The sequence below is a fragment of the Triturus cristatus genome, chromosome 6 (assembly GCF_964204655.1).
Source record: "Triturus cristatus chromosome 6, aTriCri1.1, whole genome shotgun sequence".
Classification (NCBI taxonomy): domain Eukaryota; kingdom Metazoa; phylum Chordata; class Amphibia; order Caudata; family Salamandridae; genus Triturus; species Triturus cristatus.
In genome coordinates, this window is record NC_140589.1 from 1,788,779,036 (window position 1) to 1,788,803,637 (window position 24,602).

At 46.2% G+C, this 24,602-nt stretch overlaps 1 protein-coding gene across 2 annotated transcripts in view; it reads left to right on the forward strand.

Annotated features, from left to right (window-relative positions):
- LOC146822006 (L-gulonolactone oxidase-like) overlaps positions 1-24,602 on the forward strand; it is a 761,975-nt gene that overhangs the window by 726,864 nt on the left and 10,509 nt on the right. For both annotated transcript variants that reach the window (XM_085613112.1, XM_085613111.1), the window contains exons 9-10: positions 14,376-14,525; positions 16,164-16,328. In XM_085613112.1, the coding sequence (XP_085469238.1) occupies positions 14,376-14,525; positions 16,164-16,328 (315 nt within the window). The remainder of the gene's footprint in view (positions 1-14,375; positions 14,526-16,163; positions 16,329-24,602) is intronic.

Here is a 24,602-nt window from a genome sequence, read left to right on the forward strand (position 1 = left end):
CCTACCTCAAAAAGGTCCCTCCAAAGGTCATGCAAGGTTGAAGGTCCGATGCAGTGCTTATATCGCGAGTGGTCACGTATGCTTATGACCGCTTGCTTTGAGAAAGCTGCAGCTCGAGTAAAAATCTACTTGAGCGGCAGAAAGGAAAGCAGCGCCCGCTTGCGCTGTGCATGGTGCCATTCGCGATGATTGCACACTGCAGACAAGCATCCGGCACCGCAAATTACTGTGAACGGCATTTTTTATCGGACTCTGCCGCTTGCAGAGCTCCGCGTAGCACAGCAGAGTTTTTCCGCCTAGGGTTATTATTCACCAGGGTATGGTCAGCAGCAGAGGACAACAAGTGGACAGCAGGTGAGCATGCAGGGTACCACTATAGGATTCCGGTCTGTCAGGGTAGCACAGTTATCTGGTGGGAAGGGCAGGTACTCCCATTAAGGATGACAGATTGACTTTTTGGCTCGCTCAGTACGAAAGGACAGAAGACGCATGGTTGTTGCTGGAAGGGTTAAAGAGCTGGTTTAGAATGGGTTATGATGGTACGAGGGTGCGTCACTGGGCAGCCAATTTGAAATCAGCAAGGGAGCATGCACCAGTAGTGAGGGAGAAACTGCACAAAGAAATGAAAGAAGGCAGGATGGCGGGTCTCTTCGAGTACTGGCTGCTGGAACACCTGATTGTGTATTCTATTAGAGTGGTACCTAAGAAGGAGCCTGGTCAGTTCCAGCTCATACAACAACTTTCTTGGCGTGAAGGACAGTCATGAACAACTTCATTCCCTCAGAGCAAGTGTTAGTGACCTACTCTTCAGTGGATGTTGCCCTGGCGCTAGTGGAGCGGGTTGGTTAGGGGGCACTGATGGCTAAGAGCAACATTAAGTCAGCCTTCTGTCTGCTGCCGGTACACCCTGCTGATTTTCCGCTGCTAGGCATTCAATTAGACGGGCAGTGGTACGTGGATAAAGCACTACCCATGGGTTGTTCTATTTCATGTGCTCTATTTGAATGCTTCCACCCTTTCGTGCAGTGGCTTTTCACATGACACACGGGACATGAACATGTGACACGCTATTTGGATGATTTCTTCTTTTGTAGGTGCCCCCGGTTCAGAGGACTGCAAGCATCTGCTGGGTAGCTACCAAGTGCTTATGGATTAAATAGGAGTTCCCTTGGCAGCAGAGAAGACTGTAGGGCCAAGCGCAACTTTAACATTTCTGGGGATCGAGATCAATTCTTTAGCCATTGTGGGGAGGTTACCTAGGCAAACATAAAGTAACATTGAAAGAAGTGAAAGTGTTTCTAGGTCATCTGAATTTCGCCTACAGGGTGGTGAGAACAGGCAGCCTTTCTGCAGATGGCTAGGTCTTTCACTCCACCGACTTGCACCATCACATCAGGTTGTCGGCAGCAGTGAAGGAGAATCTGAGAATGTGGAAGATGTTCTTGCAGTCTTTCCACGGCATCCCGTTGGCGACTCTGCCATACCCGGACTGGGACGCACAGCTATTTTCAGACGATGTGGGGGGTTGCGGCTTTGGCCAGCATAGGCAGGGCCACTGGTGTGTGGAAGAATGGCCAGACCAGTGGAAAGAGTGTAAACGGAGCATCGCCTTCCTAGAATTGTTTCCCTTAGTAGTAGCTGTTGTGCTATGGAGGGTATGGTAGAGGGTGGAGGATGTGGTGCAATTTATACTCTCTTTCATAGGTAAAGGCCAGTCAAAAGTTACAATATACAGGCAAATTCTCCAGTATTGCATTTTTGGATAATTTGCTATGGGGCTACGCTCAATCGGCAGGGAAGCTGGGGAGTAGGATTCTTGAGGGATGGGTGAGGGAAACTGGCCGAAGGGTAAGTCAGCAAAGGCTCCTAACTTCAAAGGTGATGATCAGTGTGATCCGTTCCCTTCCAAAGGTATGCTACGGGCAAGGGGAGATGGTCCTTTACGCATCCCTCATGTCATGGATGTTTTTCGGAGCTACTGGGAGGCAAAGGCAGTAGAGGTCTGCTGTGGTAGGGGATTCATTGCGGGGAGGATGGCGGGCAGGTTTGGATGTATAAGTTTAAGACCAATCAGAAGAAGGAAGGGAGAGCTGTTTTCATGAGAAGTTACCCAGAAGAAAGCATCTGCCCTGTGCACTGGGCTGTGGCACTACAGTGCCGGGGGCTGGTGATAGGTAAGGTGTTTAAACACTACGATGGCAGAACGTGACATATTTCCATTTGTTAGCCGTTTTGCGAAAGCGACCTTGTAGGTGTGGGGCTTGGGGGACCCAGGTGAGTTTGGGACACCCTCCTTTAGGATAGGGGAGCCATGGAAGCTGGCCGTCGGGGTTGGGACCAAAAACACATTATGGACCTGGGCAGATGGTTGTCAAGTTGCTTTCTTAGATAGGTCCGGGGGGAGGGCAATGGGGGGGAGTAAGGTGGTAGTTTGTTAACTTTATTTCTGTTGCAGGTTCTGTTCCTGGACCTTTGGAAGCTAGGATGAACATCTGGATAGTCAGTCATTCCCTTGTGAAGTGGGCAGAACAACAAGCCAGGGACACCTGTCAGGGCAGGAACTTGAGTTTTGATAACTCTTTGTTTACTATTACTTGAGTAGAAAGAGAGGAGATTAGGTGGAAGGAGCTCATTCCTTGTCTCAATAGGCTGTTGGTGGGCAGGAATTGTCCGGATGTGCTTCTGCTTTATCTGGGGGGAAATTATCTGGTTGTAGAGAAGGCCATGAAAGAGGACCTTAAGGATATGCGTAGGTCATGGGCTGGATGCTACACTATGTGGACTAAATTTATTCCCAGCAGGTGCTGGCGTGGGGCAAGTAGGCCAGCGACTATAAATAAAGTGAGGAGGAAGCTCAACAAAGAGATGCAGGCATTCTGCAGGGACACGGGGATTGGTAGGGTGGAACAATGAGATATCTGATTCGAGGATGTTGAATTTTTCAAGGGTGATGGGGTACATCTCTCATTTATACACATGGAATTATACCTACTGCAAGTGGGACTGGCTCTGGCCAAAGTGTTGGACACTTCCCATTGGTCTTATCGGAGTGCTAGGTGGGGGTGGGGAGATAGACAGGGGGACGTGGGAGGTAGGGGAGCAGATTGACTGGATTGCCCCCTCCACTCGCCCCCCTTTCTCTGGGTAGCGTTTGGCTGAGAAATTGCCATGATTTACAGACGTTTATTGTTTGTCAGCTGCAGTTCAGCTGAAAGGGAACGGCTAGGCAAGTTCACGCCTGGACAACATAGGAAGTTCAAGGTTTGGTAATAAGTTCAATGGGGTTCAAAGGGTAATTAAGGTAGGAACATGGAAGGGATCTTAGAGGTCCCAGTTACAGTTCATCAGCTCTGATGCATGTATTTTATTCAGGTTTTAAGAGTGTTATGGGGGAGGGGTATGTTATGGGTGGGGGTAGCTTATCATAGGTAATTAAAGATGTATAGTGAGATCATAGTTTTGGCCTAGGTTATATTCTAATATGCATCTGTTTCAATAAAGGGGCCTTCTTCACACACAATTCAGGTGCCGGTGGTCAGTGCTGTTCCTCTCTTCCCCAATGGAGACTTGGGGGGCAGCGAACCACAGGGAGGCTGCCCTGTGTTTTTTGGGGAAGTTGGTGCAATCCAGCGACCGCACCGGGGTTTGGGCTACAATTAGACTAATTCGTAGCCCAGGGTATATATAGGGTCTAAATGTTGGGCCCCAGTCACCATTTTGTCTCGGGGACATGGTGGCTGGGCCCAAGCCAGGTCTCACAATGTTGTCCCCCCGCCAATCCCTTGGAGTAGAATCTTAAGTTTTTTTGTTTGAACCACGGATCCCCTTGGGGGCCTGGCTTGCTTTTATTGGGAGAGGTGTGCAAGGAGATGGTTATGTGTTTGGTGCCTTTTTCAAACACAATTCAGATGTTGGTGGTCTGTGCTGCTCCCCTCTTCCCCAATACAATGTTTGGCCGATGTACCTTTAAGACAGCTGTGGAATTTTACCTTTTGCTTTACTGAAATATTTGTTGTTCATAGAAGATATCCCTTCCTATATGTCATTGAAAAAATTGTTAGTTCACTGATGATGAAGATGAAGAAAGGGAATTTATAATGCGCTACTTTGCCCGAAGGCATCAAGGCATCACTGCAATTTCCTTCATTTCTATCGCACTTCCGTCTGTTGTAAATTAGGTGCTCTGTTAGGAATAAGAAAAGCCTGGGTATATGTTGACAAACAACCAAAGGGTTGTTTCGTATTTGTTAGCATCCTAGTTGGTATAACCTTCCTTGGGATCCTCTCAGCAGTTACAGAATGGCATCCACTTTTCTCTTCCAAGTCAAAGTATTTGTTTTGCTTCTTAGCTAAGCGCTTACCTAGTACATCAATTTGTTTGGGGAATCATAAATAAGGTATGCTTGTGCACACTATGTTTTTACTAGATATTGCTTTTTGGCCTGCAATTCTCCCACACCCCCATAGTTACCCGTACACAGGGACACTGGAATTATGCAGCAGGAGAGGGCCACATTTTGTGGCAGGTTCGAGTAAATTATGCAGCAAGAAAAGGAAAATTATGTGGCACAATGCGGCACATTTTGTAATAGTCTTTCTTCATTATTTTATCATTTTTAAGCTTGGTAACACTGTCTGGGCATAGGTTGCACCTCCTTAGTACCAGTAAGCAACAATAAGCAACAAAAAGGTAACAAGTCCAGCTTTGCTAAGGGCCTTCCATCGCGCAGCAACACGTGATGCTGCAGTTTTAGAGATGATTGAACTCTTTGAGCTAGAAACACATTATTTTTATTAAAATCTGCATATTGTGCAGCAGATGATGGATTATTTGCAAATGCAGCAAATCTATAACTATGCAGAAATCACTGCAGCCACACAATCGCATATTTCCACTGGCCCTTCCTATACCACAGGCTCTCAGTGCAGCTCACTCATCAGTGGTGCCTGATGCGACAATATCTGTTGCCCTCCACCTCACAACTGCCTCTTTCTTCACAGACTCCCTTACTACCATCCTCCAATGGTGACCCTCCTCTCTCTTTAGTCCTTCGCTCCCATTTATTTATTTCACAGCACTACTCATCCTCATGTAGAGTGTCAGACCAGGGGCTGTGGGTTGCCATCTGTGCATTACAAGAATCCTTTAAGGACATCTTTCATGTGGAGGCTGATCCAGGGCCTACTGGAGCCTCCTTTTTAGCCACTTAAGGAGTCATTGATGTCTCTGTTTTCTGCTAGGGCTTTGAGTGCCAATAATCCCTGCAAAATGTGTGTGTGACCTGTGTGCATTATTGGATCCTAAACAGTGTTTCACAAGAAGACTGTTTTTTTTCGACCAACACACATATGGTAAGTCACCATGCTTGCAGGTTCATGTCGAATGTAGGAGGCCCTTTTACTATGATGTCCCAGGAGGAGGTAGAGTCAGCCAAGTCAGTGCCCCTGTCTTAGCCTGGGCCAAAGTAGGAAAGGGTGGAAGCAGGGACAGGGCAAGGCCCTTCCCTTGCTTCCTTTCTCTGGCAGGGTTACCCTCCCATGTCCAAAGAGGGTTTTAAATTGCCAGGCCTAGCTTTGCAGCACTTTAGTGGTGATCAGAGGGCTACAGAAGACTTTGGGTACCCTGACCCCCTCAAATGTGCGCTGAGGGATTGCGCTCTGTCTTAGGGAAGACTATGGCGGGTGGGGCAGACAGCAGAGCAGTGATGGACATATTCATGTAGAGTAAATTGAAGAGCAGGTTTTTGCGGTGTTAACTAACCGCATTGAGCATCAAATAAATGATGAGATCGAAACCTTTCATTAAAATCCCTGCCCTTTCGGCCACAGCCTCCTCACCTGTCCACTCTTATTCTCCCCTGCAATTCTGACCATGTTGACCTACTTGATGCAGGCACAAGACAACTTCTTGACCTACTTAAGGAATGGTGAGCGGGGGCGGCAAGCTCTGCATCCTCTGAGCCATGGATCTTCATAGCAAATATAGGGAAGTCTCGGTGAATGATTCTCGGTCTGGGTGTGAGAGGTCCCAGGTTCAAATGTGAGACAAGCCCCCAGATGATAAACCTGATGATGTTAGAGATATTCTTATACAGATAGTAGCATAAAGGGCAAACTTTTCTTCCCCAGTGCTATAACTTAGTTCCAAGTCAAGGAAGTTCACAGCTTTTCTCTCTGTTTTTAATCTGGGATTAACGAGGTGTTATATATCCATTAATTTCTAGTCCTGATTTGCTGAATCTAGAGGCATCTACCCTCACTATCTACATGTTCACTCGTGAGCTAAATTATGTGTTTATTTTTTTGGACCTCGTCAGATTTTTCTTTATTTATGAGGAAAAATACCCAACTCAATGAAACCTCACGTCAGGAACATAGCAGAGTTTAGATTTAATTAAGATCTGAATAGTCAACCAAGATCAGCTCACACATGTTAATTGATTATCGATAGTAATCCAGGGAACCGTTTAGCCATATCTCTTTTAGTATGTCGTCATTAATTGTGTGTCTTTCAAAAAACATTGTAGCGACAGACATGTCTACCTTCCTATGTTCTAAACCTTTACAGATTGAACCACCCTACATACGAACACAGGGCACTTAGTGGACTCTGAATCAACAGATTGCTAAACCTTTTTATTCCCCACTTTGTGTGTTTTGTTTGATAGCCCTTTAAGGTTGCTGGAAAGTTTGGGTTGGCTGCAGTACCACCACCAGGCCAGACGTTTTTCAAACCAATTTTTAATTTCACCAAAAGCATCACAGGCAGTTACAGCACATCATTTCCTATATGGGTTGCCTGCATACAGTGTGTCCATGACGTCAATGATGTCAATCTTGACATATGTACAACACCGGGATGAGTTCTCGGTTCAGCCAGTGCCATTGGGAGAATTGCAAGAAAACACCCTCCGAAAACAGCCAACAAAAGAATGCAGCGACAACGCTCCATCGCTGTCAATCATAAGATCTCCAGTGTCGCGCATCCTTACCAGTGCGATCAGATCAGTGAGTCCCTGGGGAGTCCCGGCAGATAGTCTAAGCTTGGCTCTGCAAGGCTACTCAATGCTTACAAATAGGCAACTAAGAGAAGGAGTGTGGGCACAGTGAATATATAAGCAGCAGTGACAGCCAGCAGGGTATCCAACGCAAGGGGCTAGGGCCCAGAGCGGACGAGGACTTAACCTCTGACAGAACAGGACCGGTGAAGGACACCCAACAGTTATCACGTATTGAAGCGCTAGGCAATCAGGGCCACGCTGTAAGTGGCCAGCAGCGTTTCCCAGTCACCTGCAACTGAGTGTTTGTGCAGTCCCCCGGCCTCTTCATGCTGGAGCGCCACCACCACTGCGTGCCCCCGCTTGAGGGTTGCCTTGCACCGGTGCAACAGTCCTGGCAATGGCTGTGCCTTCCACTGCAGTGCAAAAAGACGGCAAATGGTCAGCAGGCCTAAATTAATTAATCTGACACTCAATTTTGACCCCTTAGGACATTTAAACAGATCCAGAAGGGCTCCCTCCGTTGTGCACACGTCTGAGCGACCAGTCACTTCCCTCAGTGCCTCGGAAACCTTCCGCGACAGATGCCACTACCGGGCAAGCCCAGAACTTGGGCAGTGGGTCCACTCCTAATTGGGAACATCTTCAGCACTTGAAGGAAGAACGAAATATACGATGTAGGCTAGCGAGGGTGAGATAGGCCCTATTGTGTATATTATGCTGGATGTATTGGGAACTCTGCGTTCTGTGATACTTTCCTAGGGACGCGCAACACCTTTTCCCACTCCTTCTGTGTGAGCTCTCTGCCCATGTCCGTCTCCCAACAATCACGGGTCACCGCTAATGGATCTCGTGTGGTGTGTGCCAATGCATGTACTAGCTACGTAATGAGTTTGCGACCACCTCTCATGATGTATAGTGTATGTATTAAGGGGTGTTAGGAAGGTTCAGTGTCTATGATACCCCAGTGCCGCTCCAGTAATGCTAGCAGACCGCCATACACCAGAAAGTGTCCCAACAGAAGGTCATGCTCCTTCCTTAAGCTGTTCATAGGATAAGAGGGCGCCATCATGGAGCAAGTCACCCAAGGTGTGCACTTCTGCTGCCTCCCAAGCTTCCATCCCTGCCCTGTCCTTCATGCGTGCTAAGTGTTCAAGTCAACTTAATGGAACATTTGCATGGTGTGGGAGCCTGGCATTTGGTAGAAAGGCGTGCTGCACAACTTGCTGCGCCTAGGAGTTGTCAGGGAGGCCCAGCTCCTCCGTAACCAAACCCGCCAGGCAGCATGTGGCCACTGCAGCTGCACCACCAGATAATAAAGCTCAAAGTTAGGGGCTCCCAGCCATCCTTACTCTGTGGGCAGTTGCAGTTTGCGGAGCTTGACACGCCTCCTCCCTTTATTCCAGATGAAGCTCCCCAACTCCGCTTGCAGTGTCTGGAAAGTGGATTTGGGGATATGGATGAAAACGTCATGAAAAAAGTATAAGTCTCAGCAATACCACCATCTTTGCCTGCAAGACCCGGCCTTCCAGTCAAGGGTAACATACCCCAGAAAGTCATCTGAGGTCGTAGCGAGGCTATGGGCCTGTTAAGGTTGCCATCAATAACATTGTGTGTCTCATGATACATATCTATCCCGAGATAGCGGAATGTACGAGTTTTTCAGCAAACTGGAAAGGAGGCAGCCTCACAGAATTACGGAGGGCAGTGCGGGTGCAAGGGAAATAGACAGGATTTATCCCAATTCACCACCATGCCGGATGCTTCCAGAATTCTCACAACACCTCCTGTATTCCGTCAATCCTCTCCCGAGTGTCCCTTATGTAGATTAAGATGTCATCAGCATATAACGATACACTGTGTGTCTCGCCATGCAGTGGGATACCACAGGCTTGTCCCTACTGTCTCAGTGGCTGTGCCTGGGCTCTATTGCTGGGCATAAAGGAGGGGAAAAGGACAGCCCTGCCTCGTTCTCCTACTCACTGAAAAGGAGTGGGAAATACTATATCCAATTTTAACTCGGGTGGAAGCCTCGGTGTATAGGAGCCGAATGAGACTTCGTAACCTCCCAGTGATGCCAAAGGCAGTCAAGGCAGAAAAAAATACTCCCAATCCCCTGTATCGAAAGCCTTCTCCAGGTCCAGCACCAAGCAAGCTGCATAAGGCCACTGGACCCAGAAAAGCACCAAACAAGTGCTGTAAACGATGGATACTAAGTGTGGTTGACCATCCAGGCACAAATCCGTTCTGGTCTGGGTACACCAGCCATGGCAGGTGTTCATATACGTGACTGGCTGTGACCTTACTCAGCACCTTATAGTCACACCCCAGCATGGACAGTGGGCAATAGAAGGCAAGCTCCAGGGGGTCCCTGCCTGACTTTGGTAGAGACACAAGGAGTGAACCATCAGGCCAGACTTCAGATCAGGAACTAGGGAGGGCCAGAAAAGCCCGTCTCTTTGGAACAGGACCCCAGTAATCAGCAGGACTGAGCAGCCACCAGCAAAACTTCCAGGTCCCCCCTTCAGTGGATCCTGCCTGGTTCAATGCTCGGTCTAAATCTCTGCCTCTGAATCTTTCCTGAGTGATTCCTCTTCCTCGGCTCAAACCACATGGATCACCCCGGACCTGTGCCCAGGTGGCCATATGTAGCTGTCTCCCGACCCCGCTACGGACCAGAACAATATTTAGTTCTGTGGCAGTGTTGGCAGTGCTGGTATAGAGATCATACTGAGCACTGGGAAATGTCAGCACACTGGAACATTATTAGTAAATTCAGCCTTAATTCTCCTGCAAGCATTTATTCATTTGTCGGAGAAGCTCCGCTTTGCTACCTCCAGAACCAATGGACCATATCCAGGTGTATTACAGGGACATTTGCAAATGTAATGTTCATTACAACAATAACGATCTGAGCTCGTTCTCTTAAAGTTCATTTCCATTGGTTTCAAAAGACTATACATTATGTTATTTGAGAAGAATGTTCCAGAGGGTGACCAACAAGGCTATTGTCCAGAGGCCTATACCCCCTCTGGTTCATAATAAAATAGAAAATAAATCAAGACAAATACAGCTCTGTTTTAAAACATTGACTTTCCTGAAGTTTGTGGTACAATGCAAAAGCATTTCTCCCTCACACATAATTGTTATGTATATTTTTTCCCTGGGATGTACACACTCTGTAGCACTCTTGCTTTCACATATATTACAGTTGTATGGGTTGGTGGGTTCCAGGAGTCCATTTTAAATACAGGTCCCCTGACCTGTATGAATAATACATTATTTAGAAGGTTCCTGAACCTTAATTAGACACCTGCGTAAAACCATCACTCAGTAAGCCTTACATGATCTAAAACTGCCCTATTTTCACATAGGTAGTCTGGTGCTGGGGCCCGCAGCTCCCTCCTTCTGCGACCATGAGCTGTCACCCGGGATTGAGGAGGACACAAGATGTAAGCCTGGATGAATTCCCTGGAGACGGAGAGCCACTAAGCCGGGATCACTAACATAGCTGAAGTATAGGGCCTGATTCACAAAGGGTCTCCGCACTCATGGCAGAAGCCCTACAGTTATGGGGGGGTCTCCGCACTCAGGGTGGAATTTACACAAAGAAAACTCTCATTGCAGAGATTCTGTCCAGTGGCATAACAATAGCCCCCACGGTGCGGGCGGCCCGAGCACCAGGGTACCCCCTCCAGCACTATGCATGGGCGGCAGGCCCCTGGTCTGAGAGCTCCTGCTGGGTCTGGAGTGTGTGGGGCCCCCCTCAATGTTGTTTGCAGGGGGGCCCCTCAAGTTTTGTTACACCACTGATTCCGCCCTGAGTGCAGAGACTCCCCCACGGCTGCGGGCCTCCACCACGAGAGTGGACGCCCTTTGTAAATCAGGTCCTAAGTATCTAAGAGCAGAAAGTGGCAAAATGCTGATGGAATCAATGCTTTATCCATCTACCGAAACTTGCTTGTTAGTTCATGTTGTACATTCAAAGTAGACCAGGAAGCCTGGTAAAAAGTAACATGGGCTTATTCAGCCCTTAACAGGCTGAACTCCATTCCTTCTGGGCAGTGGAGAGATGTACTTCGCAGCTCTGCCAAATTACAGCTAAGGCTCCCTGTTTTACGTTTTTACTGATTTTTACAGATAAGTACAGACAGAAAACATTCATTTTCTTGTCTGTATTTATTTTTAAATGTGGATAAACATGGAAATTGGGTTGTTTTTCAGTAATTCTAAATACCAGAACTGCCAGGCCAATAGCTGTGTGGATTAATAGGTAAGGGGGTTAAAAAAGAAAGGAATTTTAGTAAAGAGGCTTTAACAGCAGTACATTTGCACAAGGTTGGTACTGAAATCTGCATATTTTCATATAAGTGCACTGATTTATCTTCTGCGGGTGTTCACAGCACTGAAACCTGGCAGACGTTCAAGCACGATTGCATATTTATCCGTAAAATAAATGTGGACAAATACTAATTTAAGCGTAATGTTTCCACAAAACCCAAAATAAATATGGATAATACAGATAAAATTACCAAAAATAAATATGGATGAATATAGATGGAAATGGCAAAACAATAAGTACCATAAAACCGGGAGCCCTAATTACAGCCCACCATATTTTGAGACTTGCATCTGACTAGTAGCTTCCGCCCTGGCAAGGTCTCTGTAGGTGGTGAAGCTTTGCTGTTCGGGCACAATATTCCTTGCACTCACACAGCAAACATTTTTTGTTTACACTTTGGCAGTTTGCTTTTGGAAAACGAAAGATAAAACCCCGGACACTCTGGAAGTTTTTCCCCATCATGTGAGTGCCATTTATCTGTTTTCCTATTTGAGACCACCAGGCTCTTGCTGTTGGTCCTAAACAGAAAAAAATAAGTCTGCCTAAATAAGTGAATGTTCTGAGGTACTTTGACCAATATCCCAAAGCCAGACGTAGGTCAAAGCTTTCCACCGTCAACAGAAACATGATGGGTTGCTCAACAATAAATAGAGCAGGCGAGCCAGGTGTTTGTTGGAGCCAGGAGTCTGTTGGAGCCAGGAGTTTGTTGGAGCCGTGAGTCTGTTGGAGCTGTGAGTCTGTTGAAGCCAGGAATTTGTTGGAGCCGGGAGTTTGTTGCAGCCAGGAGTTTGTTGGAGCCAGATGTCTGTTGGAGCCAGGAGTCAGTTGGAGCCGGGAGTCTGTTGGAGCCAGGAGTCAGTTGGAGCCAGGAGTCAGTTGGAGCTGGGAGATTGTTGGAGCCAGGAGACTGTGGGAGGCACGAGTCTGTTGGAGCCAGGAGTCTGTAGGAGCCAGGACACTGTTGGAGCCGGGAGTCTGTTGGAGCCAGCAGTCTGTTGGAGCCAGAAGACTGTTATAGCCAGGAGACTGTTGGAGCCGGGAGTCTGTTGGAGCCGGGAGTCTGTTGGAGCCGGGAGTCTGTTGGAGCGAGGAGACTTTTGGAGCCGGGAGTCTGTTGGAGCCAGGAGTCTATTGGAGCCGGGAGTCTGTTAGAGCCAGGAGTTTGTTGGAGCCAGGAGTCTGTTGGAGCCGTGAGTCTGTTGGAGCCAGGAGTTTGTTGGAGCCGTGAGTCTGTTGGAGCCGTGAGTCTGTTGGAGCCGTGAGTCTGTTGGAGCCGTGAGTCTGTTGGAGCCGTAAGTCTGTTGGAGCCGTGAGTCTGTTGGAGCCGTGAGTCTGTTGGAGCCGGGAATTTGTTGGAGCCGGGAGTTTGTTGCAGCCAGGAGTTTGTTGGAGCCAGATGTCTGTTGGAGCCAGGAGTCTGTTGCAGCCAGGAGTCTGTTGGAGCCGGGAGTCTGTTGGAGCCAGGAGTCTGTTAGGGCCGGGAGTTTGGTCGGGTCTGGAGTCTGTTGGAGCCAGGAGTCTGTTGGCGCCAGGAGACTGTTGGAGCTGGGAGATTGTTGGAGCCAGGAGACTGTGGGAGGCAGGAGTCTGTTGGAGCCAGGAGTCTGTAGGAGCCAGGACACTGTTGGAGCCGGGAGTCTGTTGGAGCCAGCAGTCTGTTGGAGCCAGGAGACTGTTATAGCCAGGAGACTGTTGGAGCCGGGAGTCTGTTGGAGCCGGGAGTCTGTTAGAGCCGGGAGTCTGTTGGAGACAGGAGACTTTTAGAGCCGGGAGACTGTTGGAGCCAGGAGTCTATTGGAGCCGGGAGTCTGTTGGAGCCAGGAGTTTGTTGGAGCCGTGAGTCTGTTGGAGCCGTGAGTCTGTTGGAGCCGTGAGTCTGTTGGAGCCGGGAATTTGTTGGAGCCAGATGTCTGTTGGAGCCAGGAGTCTGTTGCAGCCAGGAGTCTGTTGGAGCCGGGAGTCTGTTGGAGCCGGGAGTCTGTTGGAGCCGGGAGTCTGTTAGGGCCGGGAGTTTGGTCGGGTCTGGAGTCTGTTGGACCCAGGAGTCTGTTAGAGCCAGGAGTTTGGTCGGGTCTGGAGTCTGTTGGAGCCAGGAGTCTGTTGGTGCCAGGACACTGTTGGAGCCGGGAGACTGTTGGAGTTTGGTGTACAGGATTCTCCTGTTTGCCAAGCTCCTGGTTTGCCAGGTCTATGAGCCCCTATATTACCACATGTTATACTTTATTTGTAACTGGGGGAAAGCAGTCCGTTCACATATGCACCCCATCATCGTGAAGTACTTTTTATCACACACCATAATTGTGTGCCGCCTTTGCACAGAAATGCATTTGATAAACTAAATTATTAGTGAGGCCAAATTTAGAGAAAAATTGTTTTTATTACTAATCCGTGGGTGTGCATAGACAATCGCAATCATATATATTTCCTCTTCTTTAGTGTTTTTCTGCTGTTACTCAAGCTAGAAACATGAAAGTGAACAAACTACTGTCACTTCAGAAGCAAGTTAATCAGCTGCTGAAATTGTTATAAAAGAGTTTTGTTTTTGTAAGTTGAAATTTTTTGTTTGAGTATGAAGAATTCTAGATTTCCTTGCCAAACCCATCGAATTCACTTTGATGAATTCCTTAAAAAATATGCGCTTGAGATGTCTGGAATCACAAGGCCACTGGATAGCCAAGTTTTTTTGTTTAATTGGCAATACCCCATTTTCTTAAAACCCACTGCAGCAAAAAAGATGCCACAAATCCGATTTAAATAGTGCATGACGTTTAGACAGATCACATATTTGATACGCTGGGCTAGCCAATGGTCCTAGTCACACTTCTGTCCCTCCAACTTAATAGTTTGATATTATTTTATGAAAATTCATACAAGCACGTGATATGCCTGTGGACTATTTTGCTCTAGTTGTATTCTGTTTTTGAACATGGTTTTTTGCACTGCAGACTAACGAGAAGTGTGCACTCTTTTTTGCAAAGCTCATTTCTGAAGTGTTCCTCTCTCCATTGCCTATGCTTCTTTTCTCATTCTTACAGCTCTTTCCTGCCCAGCCTCGTGCCCCTCATCAATCGATTCTTCTTCTGGCTCTTGTTCACCACCAGAATAGAGCGCATAGGCCTCAGCCACAAGATCTTCAACTATGACTGCCGCTTCAAGCAACATGTTCAAGATTGGTCCATTCCAATGTGAGTAGCTTTTTGAATTTTTTCCATTGACAGCTTATCTTTTAGCATAATTTGATGACTAATTTGTGTCATTAAACGCACAAAAGGTGATGGGAGGAATGCTTGCAATAATTCTAACCACCAGCAATCTCTTGGGGTAGCATTCCAACCTACCCATGGTTCTTCTGGATGATACCTACCCGGCACTTCCGGGCATCCCACCCGGGAATTGAGACAGCTTGTTTACTAGTATAATGTATCTACCTGTTTTTATCCCAACTGTATCCGGGATATGTTACTGCCTATTATTTCTTTCCTTGTATAATGCATCTACCTGTTCTTATCCCAATTGTATACACCCATCCTAAGACTGTTTTTACCACCTGTCAATCCTGTAAAGTGCTCTGATACCCTCACGGGTCTGGTTCGCGCTCTATAAAACTCAAAAATAAAATAAATAATAATAAAATAAAAAATTATTTTGTCCACCATGCCTCCTTAATTTTGATCTAGCCATAAGCAATCAGTCTTGATCCTGCTCCAATAGGAACTGTCCAGCCAGAACTGCCATCCAAGGTTCTTCCTAAACTGGAGCAGAAGCAACAAAGTCCAGTTTTGTCCTGATCTTCAGCCAGGGGTAGCCTGGGTCCAGTGTCAAAGTGAGCACGGGTCCCACACAAGGGCATCCAGTTAGGTCATTCCATCAAACACGCACATTCGGGAAATGCTTGCAATAAGTCTAACCACTGGCAATCACTTGGGTAGCATTCTAACCCATCATTCTTTTGCCCACCATGCCAAGCAGCATTCTTGGACAGTGGCAGCTGCTGACAATCTGACATGGGCGGGGAGGGCAGCACAGGGGGGGGAAAAAAAACGTACCTTTCGCTTACAGCCCCCACGATCTTCTGCTCCACGCTGCTCTTCTGCTCCTGGCACTGCAGTCCCCATGAGCACAGACTCCCCAAGCAATCCTAGCGTTTCTCTCAAGCTATTACTCCCAGCATAAGAGAAGCTCTGTGATTGGGCAAAGTGGGCCAGTTTTACTCTCCAGCAGCGACTGGGAGCCTGTGCCTCTGAGCACTGTGGTTCTCTCCAAGGAACAGCCTGGAGCTATCCAAGTGCGCATGTCGGTTTGGATGTCCTAAGGCGACCGGCCAAACCAACATGTGCACTTGCAGTGCCTGCCACGCCTTCTCCCCCTGCTTCTGACGCTACTTCATGGCCCCACCCCACCCTACACAACGCAACTCTGGAAGTGAAAAATACAATGACAATCAAATATTTTTATTGTCAGGTTATTTTTCTTCTGTCTGCTGCATTTCAGCAGTGGGGCAACACTCCTCCGCCATAGAGGAGGAGTGCCTGTTCCTCAATGATGGCTTTTGGAGACAAGTTCTGGAAATAACTCTTGCCTTTGCCCAGGGATATTGCTACATTAAGGTCACTAATGGCATCTGCCTTATGGTACCACCAAAAATGGATAAAGATTGACACAAAGTGACTAATACAAGTATTGTTGATAACCCCTAGACTGGAGCTGCCTTTACCAATACTGTGTTTAAGACCATAGTCAACGCAAACAGTGCCACCTATAGATGTGCAGTCACAATTCAATAATGTAAACAAAACATTTGCTTTCCCTTTCTGGCTATGTAGAGAGAAGACCAAAGATGCTCTTCTGGAGCTGAAGGCCTGGTTAGAAATGAACCCAAAAGTGGTGGCCCACTTTCCGGTGGAGGTCCGCTTCACGCGAGGAGATGACATACTGCTGAGCCCCTGCTACAAGCGAGACAGCAGTTATATGAACATCATCATGTACAGGTGAGCAATCAACTCTCAAGGAAGCTGGACTGAAAAAATAACAATATCAAGGGAAACGTGAAGGAAGAACTGTAAAACAGCACAAAAAAATCCTTTCACATGCTCAATTGAAGGCATTCTCCCATTCAACATGACACTGTGTTGGATCCATTTACAAAAGGCATTTGCAAAGCCAATAGGTCCGGCTTTGGCAGTTAGCCTTTTGGCTTTGTCAATGCTTGTTTTGTTTTGTCAAGTTGCCGAGCCCTCATCCCTCTACAAAAAGAAACACTTAAGGGAACTATTTTGTGTGGATGTTCTCCTTGTGAAAGGGTACAATGCTATAACTCACAGAAGAGTTATCCAAAGGCTGAAGTGATTTGACCCCTTGCCCCTTTCCTTATGCTGTAGTGAGTGGATAAAAATTCTGAATGACAGAATAACAGACAAATGAATGAAGAGGGCTGTTGAAGCCATCGCTAACTAAGTATATCATACATATAGGCCCCAATTCACAAAGGTAAACGTAGACCAAAAGTCTAAGTTTATGACTTTAGGTATTCACAAAGGTGAACTTAGACCAAAAGTCTACGTTTATGACTTTCGGTATTGACAAAGGTGAATTACGAGTAGTATCTTTATGTCCGTATTTGGGGCAGAATCTTCTCCCCGAGTGCGGATATTCCACTCTGCACCCGGAGTGTACTCTCCGAGAGTAGTGCAGAGAGCATACTACGGGTGCCCAGTGGAATCTCCACATGGAATCTCCCAAGTGTGGACGTAAAGATACTAGTCATAACATACTTTTGCGAATACCCGAAGTCGTAAACTTAGACTTTTGATACAGGTTGACCTTTGTGAATACCGAAAATCATAAACTTGGGGGCAGATTTACAAGCCCCTTGCGCCTCTTTTACGCCACCGTTGCAGCACTTTTGTGACGCAGCAGCGGCGCAAAACCAGCGCCATGCTGCGGGGTATTTACAACCTGACGCATCTGGGAGATGCGTCACGTTGTAAAGCCCTGCACCAGAAGTAGGCGTTCCTGCGCAGGGGGGGGGGCGTTCCGTCACAGGAACACCTCCTAAAAGTGGCTGCGTGAAATCTACAAGATTTCACTCAGTCACTTTTGAGCCCATGCTGCGTCAAAACCCTGCGCCTGCTTGAAGCAGGCGCAAGGATTGACACAGCATTGTAAAGATAGGGCACCCCAGAGCCTTGCTGGAGCTGCGTCGCGTTTGCGACACAACTCCAGCAATGCGCTGCCTTTACGACACAGATGCGTCACGCATCTGTCCGTTTTTGCCCCATGGTGCTCCGCATTGTAAATGTGGCGCATCCATGGTGGCGGAGCCGTGACGCACAATAACTGGCGCATCCCTGCTTATATGCAGGGATGCGCCAGTTATTGTAAATCTACCCCATAGACTTTTGATCTTGGTTTACCTTTGTGAATCGGGCCCATAGTTTTAGTAAAATCAAAGGATCTTGGCCAACGCCAAACCAAAAAACTACATACTCTCCAATATTCACTACAATATACTGCTTGATGACAACAATCTGTATTGCACTCTTGTAAAATTGTCAAACTTTGTACTGCCATAAATATTGTTTTGTCTTACAGCTGCGTGATACACGGGCTGAATCTACATTCCCTCAAATATTTTTGTTGCTGTTTCTTCAAGGGTGTAGTGCTAATAGGCATATGATGAAGATACATGCTATACATGTTCTATGTTTACATGTTTCACTTCAGCCCACACAAAAAACGTTTGTGCATTTACATTGAGCAAATAGAAAGAAAAACACTGTAGACCCTGCTCGTTATAAAACCTATTTATCAGAGCGGATAATAAAATCTGAGAATGCACCAACAAAAATGTGCAGATCTTTTATTTTCACTTTCACATATACATTACAAGCTAGCAATATTATCAAAAACTTTACGTCATTAAACGTTTAGTACAGTTAATTCACTCCAAATGCATAAAAATGCGTCACCCAAACTGTTTGTGACATAAACGTTCCCTTCTTTAGTATATATTTTTTATTTTCATACATCTTCCAGCATTTTACTTCCCGATCATAAAAAATTAAATATTTCACATGCTTGCTTCTTCAAAACGCTTCCTACAGGTATCAATGATGCCGTTTTCTGGGAGGATATGACATTGAAAGACCCTATTTGCTAAACTAAACATATCACAACAGAGAACTTTCAGAATAGGGCATTCACGGAACAAACGGTCTTGTCATGACTCCACTGGCCAACATCATCCGCACACACAACCCCAAGATTCTGTCCTATGCTGATGACACAAAATCCATACTATCTCTCTCTCAGACAAGACCCCCAACATGAAGAATATGTTCATTACATGGATGTCCAAAGTAGCCACCTGGATGAAGTCCAGGTGCCTCATACTTAACACTGACAAGACTGAGGTTGTGATCTTTGGGAAGAACTTCTCACCATCGCACTCCAACTGGTGGGCAGCCAACCTCAGACCCACTCCCTCTCCTAGCCATCATGCCAGAAATCTCAGGATCGTCATTGACAAGCTGGACATATCTGCCCGGGTCAATGCTGTTGCCTTATCCTGCTTCCTCACCCTGAAGATGCTGAAGAAGACCTTCAAATGTCTCCCACACAACACCAGGAGAGCCATTACTCACGCCCTCATCACCAGCAAACTGGCTTTTGGAAACACTCTCCATGCCAGGATAGCCAAACATCTCACCATCCAGGGTTAGAGCTCTCCGGAACCCAAGGAGCAACTTTTATAGGCGTATTGTAGCACGCTCCTGCCTGGGATCATCCTTACTCTGCCCTGCAGCAGCTTTGGTGGTGCAAGCCGCCACCGTGGGTCACCCCGATCTGTTGAACGTCACAAAGGCGTTTTTTTTTTGCTTGTGCTGCGGCCCGTGCAGCTGCTGAAGTAGTCCTTCTGCTGACTTCTGCCTGAACTGTCAGTGTCTTCCCTCCGAGTCTTACTCCTACATCTGCACGCCAGGCGGCCGTCAGGGGGGTTACAAAGGGGGTGAGTGTGTCATTTGGGGCTAAACCAGGGGTGTGGGTGACTTAAAAGTACACCCACCACAACTGTCAATGGATGCTTATTAGTGGTGGATGCCGGTAAACTCTACTACCCCGCGTAGGTGGAGTTTTTGCCAAACTCTACCCTACAAGTGGAGAGCAGAGTGACAAAAACTTTGTGAACACCGCTGGGGGAGCAGAATTTACCCCCCACCACTAGTGACCATCCTGGTACTCCATGTGATTCCTCATCAGTACTTAATTTGTAAAAAACATATGTGCCAGGGCCCTCGTCGGGAGGTCACTGCAGCTTGCACCGCCCATTGCCCCTGACAGCGCTCCCAATGATATGACCTTCACAGCTACTGACCATCACACTCCTACCAGTGTGACAATTCAGAATATTCCTGGTTCCCAAAGCTATAATAATGGCTGTAGAAGCCAGTATTACCCATTTTTAATATATATTATATTATTAAACGACTGCTGTTTTGCTCATTTCGAAATTATCCAAACAGCGCCACCATCTGGTGGACTGTAAAAAGTGCCTGCTGTTGTCAATTAAGCACTTGTTCCCAGCACCGCAAACCACTGGCTCAAGTTAAGCACTGTTTCTCATACTCGTAGATTGAGTAGGACTACAAGTTTTTGTCAACATTTTGAAAGTATGAGGTAGTAGCTGATCTATTTTTGCCCTTGCACAGAATTCATGGGTGCACACGCACCAGTTTAACTCAGTTTTTAAAATTCTAGGTTTTTTACAATATCAATAGATATTTGTTTAATATTATTTGTGCCTGATGTACTTGGATTCAAACCTGGGTCATTGTTAGCTGTGCTGGTGAGAACATAGAACCCTCTGCAGTGTTCAGAAAGCTTGTTGCCTTGTTTGCGTTATGGAACCTAATATCCAATAACATTATAAAATGTTGACGTCAATGACATAAAAGAAAGAAATATCTGAGTTGTAACAACCACTAAATAAGCCCACTAACAACAAAGACTAGGAGCTCACTGGTTGCAGCCCTGGTTTCTTTTCTCTATTCTGGGATTTATAATCGTGTTTATCCCATTATAAAAGCAAGACTTCCACATCCAAGGATGTAAAGCAAAGCCCTGAACTGGATCAGCTACTGATGCACGGACCCAGAAAACTTGGCAGCAAGGTTTAAGTGGGGTGAAAAAACTGGTGGGTCTCTCAAAGGCTGATGTAATTAACATAGTGGGCCACCTGACTAGTAAGTTGCTGCTTCTCACATTGCAACCAGATATACAATACAACAAGTAAAATTACACGTACAACAAGCCAGGACTATTGGCTTTGCCAATGGTTGCCAGTTGCATAAGATAAATAAGCAAAGTCCAACTTTAGAAGAAAAGGAGTGTGTAAAAGTCCAGTCCGCTGGGCTGCGTGGATTGCTTCTGATAGAAAGCATTGATTGAATAAAATGTGGAGTTGTATTAAGAAACACAAGGCTCCCAAGTGAATATTTGTTGAATGTGGAATGGAAAGAGTTATGGAATGAATACAATTCTTTGAATTTTGGAGAGAAAAAGCATTGATGGACTTTTACATGCTCCTTTAATTCTAAAGTTTGACTTTTCATTAACATGGCCAAGGGGCGTAGGACCACATAAGGTTGAGCGTGAAAGTGTTCCTAAAGAAGGTTCTTGATATCACACCGGTGCACCCTTCTTCTTAGCCCACTACTGCCAGTTGCATAGTTTTGGAAGATAAATAAGTTTATTATGTGAAATATTGAAAATGATTCCGTTCTGAAGTGATGAGACTGTGAAAGAACTATAAGGAGTCTCTCTGAAGTTACATCAAAGGCAGGGAAGGGCGGCACTGCTGCAGAGTTAAGATTTTTATTGTCACCCTAAGGCTGACGGCAAAAATGGAGAGCCCGGCACTGACCCGCCTCAGCACCTGCTTTTTAGAACTGTCAATGCTGAGCACCGGCAGGACCCGGCCCACTTAAAGCTCTGCTTGGCAGCCTTTTTGTTTTCACCTGAGAATAGTAGGGCCCTGGTCTGCTCGGAAGAGTGTGATATTTATAGCATCTGATACATTATGACACTCCATGGATCAGAATTTATCAGGCGTGATGAAGAGCAACCAATTGCTTGAAAAATGGAGCCTAACTTGCAGATTTTGGTGCGCACAAAAATGTGTATGGCCCTTTATTTAACGGACAGTTTTGCCCCGATAAATGTATTTGTTTTTATCTGCTGAATTTTACCAAGGGAAAATGCAGGGGCTGGTGTGTTCATCATACAAATTGTTCAGGCTGGACTGTTCCCATGAGTCACAGGGTCAGACTGATTTGCATATGGCCATGTCTGAACTGTGGTGGCGGAGTGAGCTAAAGAATTATGAGGGATTAAACCCAGATCTGTAGACTGGGGGTGAGTGTTTTCAATGTTCAAACACTCCGTCCATCATCCCCTTTGGTTTTTCTTTGTTCGCCCTAAGTTGGCAGGGTATGCCCAGATGTGGGTCCCTTAGATAGCCTGGCTGATGAGGGTTATGAACCCACAACCGGTCCCAGGATGCTTGTTTCCGGTCCAGGGAAGACATGGCTTGGCAGTTCAGGCTGGACTGTTCCCATGAGGCACAGGGTCAGACTGATTTGCATATGGCCATGTCTGAACTGGGGTGGCGGAGTAAGCTAAAGAATGATGATGGATTGAACCCAGATCTGTTGACTGGGGGTGAGTGTTTGCAATGTTCAAACACTCCGTCCATCATCCCCTTTGGTTTTACCCTGAGGGTGACGGCAAAAATGGAGAGCCCGGCACTGACCCAATGCTGAGCACCGGCAGGACCCGACCCACTTAAAGCTCTGCTTGGCAGTCTTTTTGTTTTCACCTGAGAATAGTAGGGCCCTGGTCTGCTCGGAAGAGTGTGATATTTATAGCATCTGATACATTATGACACTCCATGGATCAGAATTTATCAGGTGGGATAAATAGCAACCAATTGCTTGAAAAATGGAGCCTAACTTGCAGATTTTGGTGCGCACAAAAATGTGTATGGCCCTTTATTTAACGGACAGTTTTGCCCCGATACATTTTTTTGTTTTAATCTGCTGAATTTTACCAAGGGAAAATGCAGGGGCTGCTGTGTTCATCACTACAAATTGTAACTGCAATATGTGCGGTGACAAAAGTTACCAGGCACATCACCACTTATCAGATTGAGCCTTATTGGGGGTTGTAGCTGAAATTATCATAACAATAATGATTGGTCCCAAGACCTTTGCTCTTTCTACCCCAGAAAAAAACTTTCATCTACCACTTTGCGCACTTCAAGCAGTGCGCAGGGGCATGCATCTGATTTAGTGCCCTTGTGACCATTGCACTTAACTGGAGCTGTTCTCAACCCTCACCACCCAAGAAAGTTACTTCCAAGTCCTGGAGTCAGTAATCCTCACTCACTGGGGATTCAGGAGGCAGCAGGCTTGACTTCATGGCAGATTGGGGCAGCGATCCTTTACCTTTAGGCAGGGTCGAGCTGGCCTATTGGCAGGGCCACTGGAATTATCCGGCAGGGCAAGGCCAAATTATGTGGCATGGGTTACTAAATTTTGTAGCAAGAAAACACAAATTATGCCACATCATGCAGTGCATTTTGTGATGATTTCACCTCATTATTTTGCCATTTACACTGTCACACTAGCTGGGCAATATTCCAGCTCATTAGTATGAGTCGGACACTCAAATCCAGCAATCAGCAACACAAAGATAACCAGTCAACCATTTTTGGAAGGCCTTCCACCACATAGAAACACATATTGCTGTGTTTCAGTAACTTTTTATACCTTTTAGCTGAACACAACATGCAAATATGTCAAATCCATAGTTATGCTGAAAACGCTTTATCCGCAAACTCACATAATGTTAGTGATTCTGCCACAAGGGAAATGTGGCAGTACCAGCAGGGCTGGTCTGACAGTTCAGTGTAGGCTGGTTTTCTCACTGTGTTGGGCCTGTTTTAGGGTCTGGTGGGCCATATTTTACTTTTGATTTCCGTGATCTTACCACAAACATTGCCTGTAGCACGCACAGTTGAACCCCATCTCCCACACCTTGCTAAACACATATACAGTGTGTTTTAACAAGTTCAAAACCGCCCCAATTTGCAGAACGTGGGCCACCTTTTTAGCTATCTGGGTCTATAACATGCATTGGGCCTCGGGAGCGCAACGGGTGTGTGCATCTACTTCATAGACCTCCAGGAACCTATGTTATCTCAGAAGAGGCTGCAGACGCATATGAGGCCCCTTCTGTAATACTGATAACGCTGGTGCACATGTAACCTCCAGCAGCATCTTGAGAGCGTGTTTCCTTATTTGCATGGGGGCTTGGCCCCATCCAAATGAGGGAATCACCTGGCCTCTCCATCCGCTCTGTATTATGGATGTTTAGAATGAAATCAGTAACCCAGTCTTCTCTCAGCAGCAGGGTCGGACTGGCCCATAGGGCAATCAGGCAGTGCCCGATAGGCAGGTCTAACAGAACAGCATGTGGGACAATTTCTAAGCAGTTTGTGGGCCTGTTTTATGCCAAAGTGGGCCAGATTTTACTGTTTGATTTCTCTAATATCAAAACAAACATTGCCTTCGGCAAACACAAATGTATTCAGCCACCCATAATAATCATGCGCAGTGTCTTTATAAATTCAAAGCTAGTCTGATTTACAAGTGTAGCCCACTTCTTAGCTATCTGTTTTGCTAACGGTGGCCAGGTTTATTTTGGTGCCAGGATCAGTTTTTTTTGTCCCAGTCTGACCCTACTCAGGAGATGGGTAAATAGTGTGAACATCAAGAAACTCCTGAAGGAATTATTTACATGATTTTTTGTTAGCAAGTTTTTGATTGGACATGCAGGATCCAATCAAGCCAACTCAATTGATTAATATCATGTATATAGGAAGAATCTTTAAGGGCAGCAAAGAGATAGGTAAGTATTCTGTGTTATTATATGAAAATCAATAGTTTTTGCATTGACAGGTAAACATGTATGTATACATTCTATACAAAACAAGGAAATACAAACCAACATTTTAAGAATGAGAATACAAAGGATTGTAATACAAATAGTTCTACTTGATATGGGCTGATGTATGTGATCACTAATAATTGTATTATCTCTACATAAAACACTATGGAATTAAATTCACAGACTTAAAGTGCATTGCCTTACACTTATAGGTATTGTCTATTTGGAAGTCCCTTATAACTAGATGGTCCTTT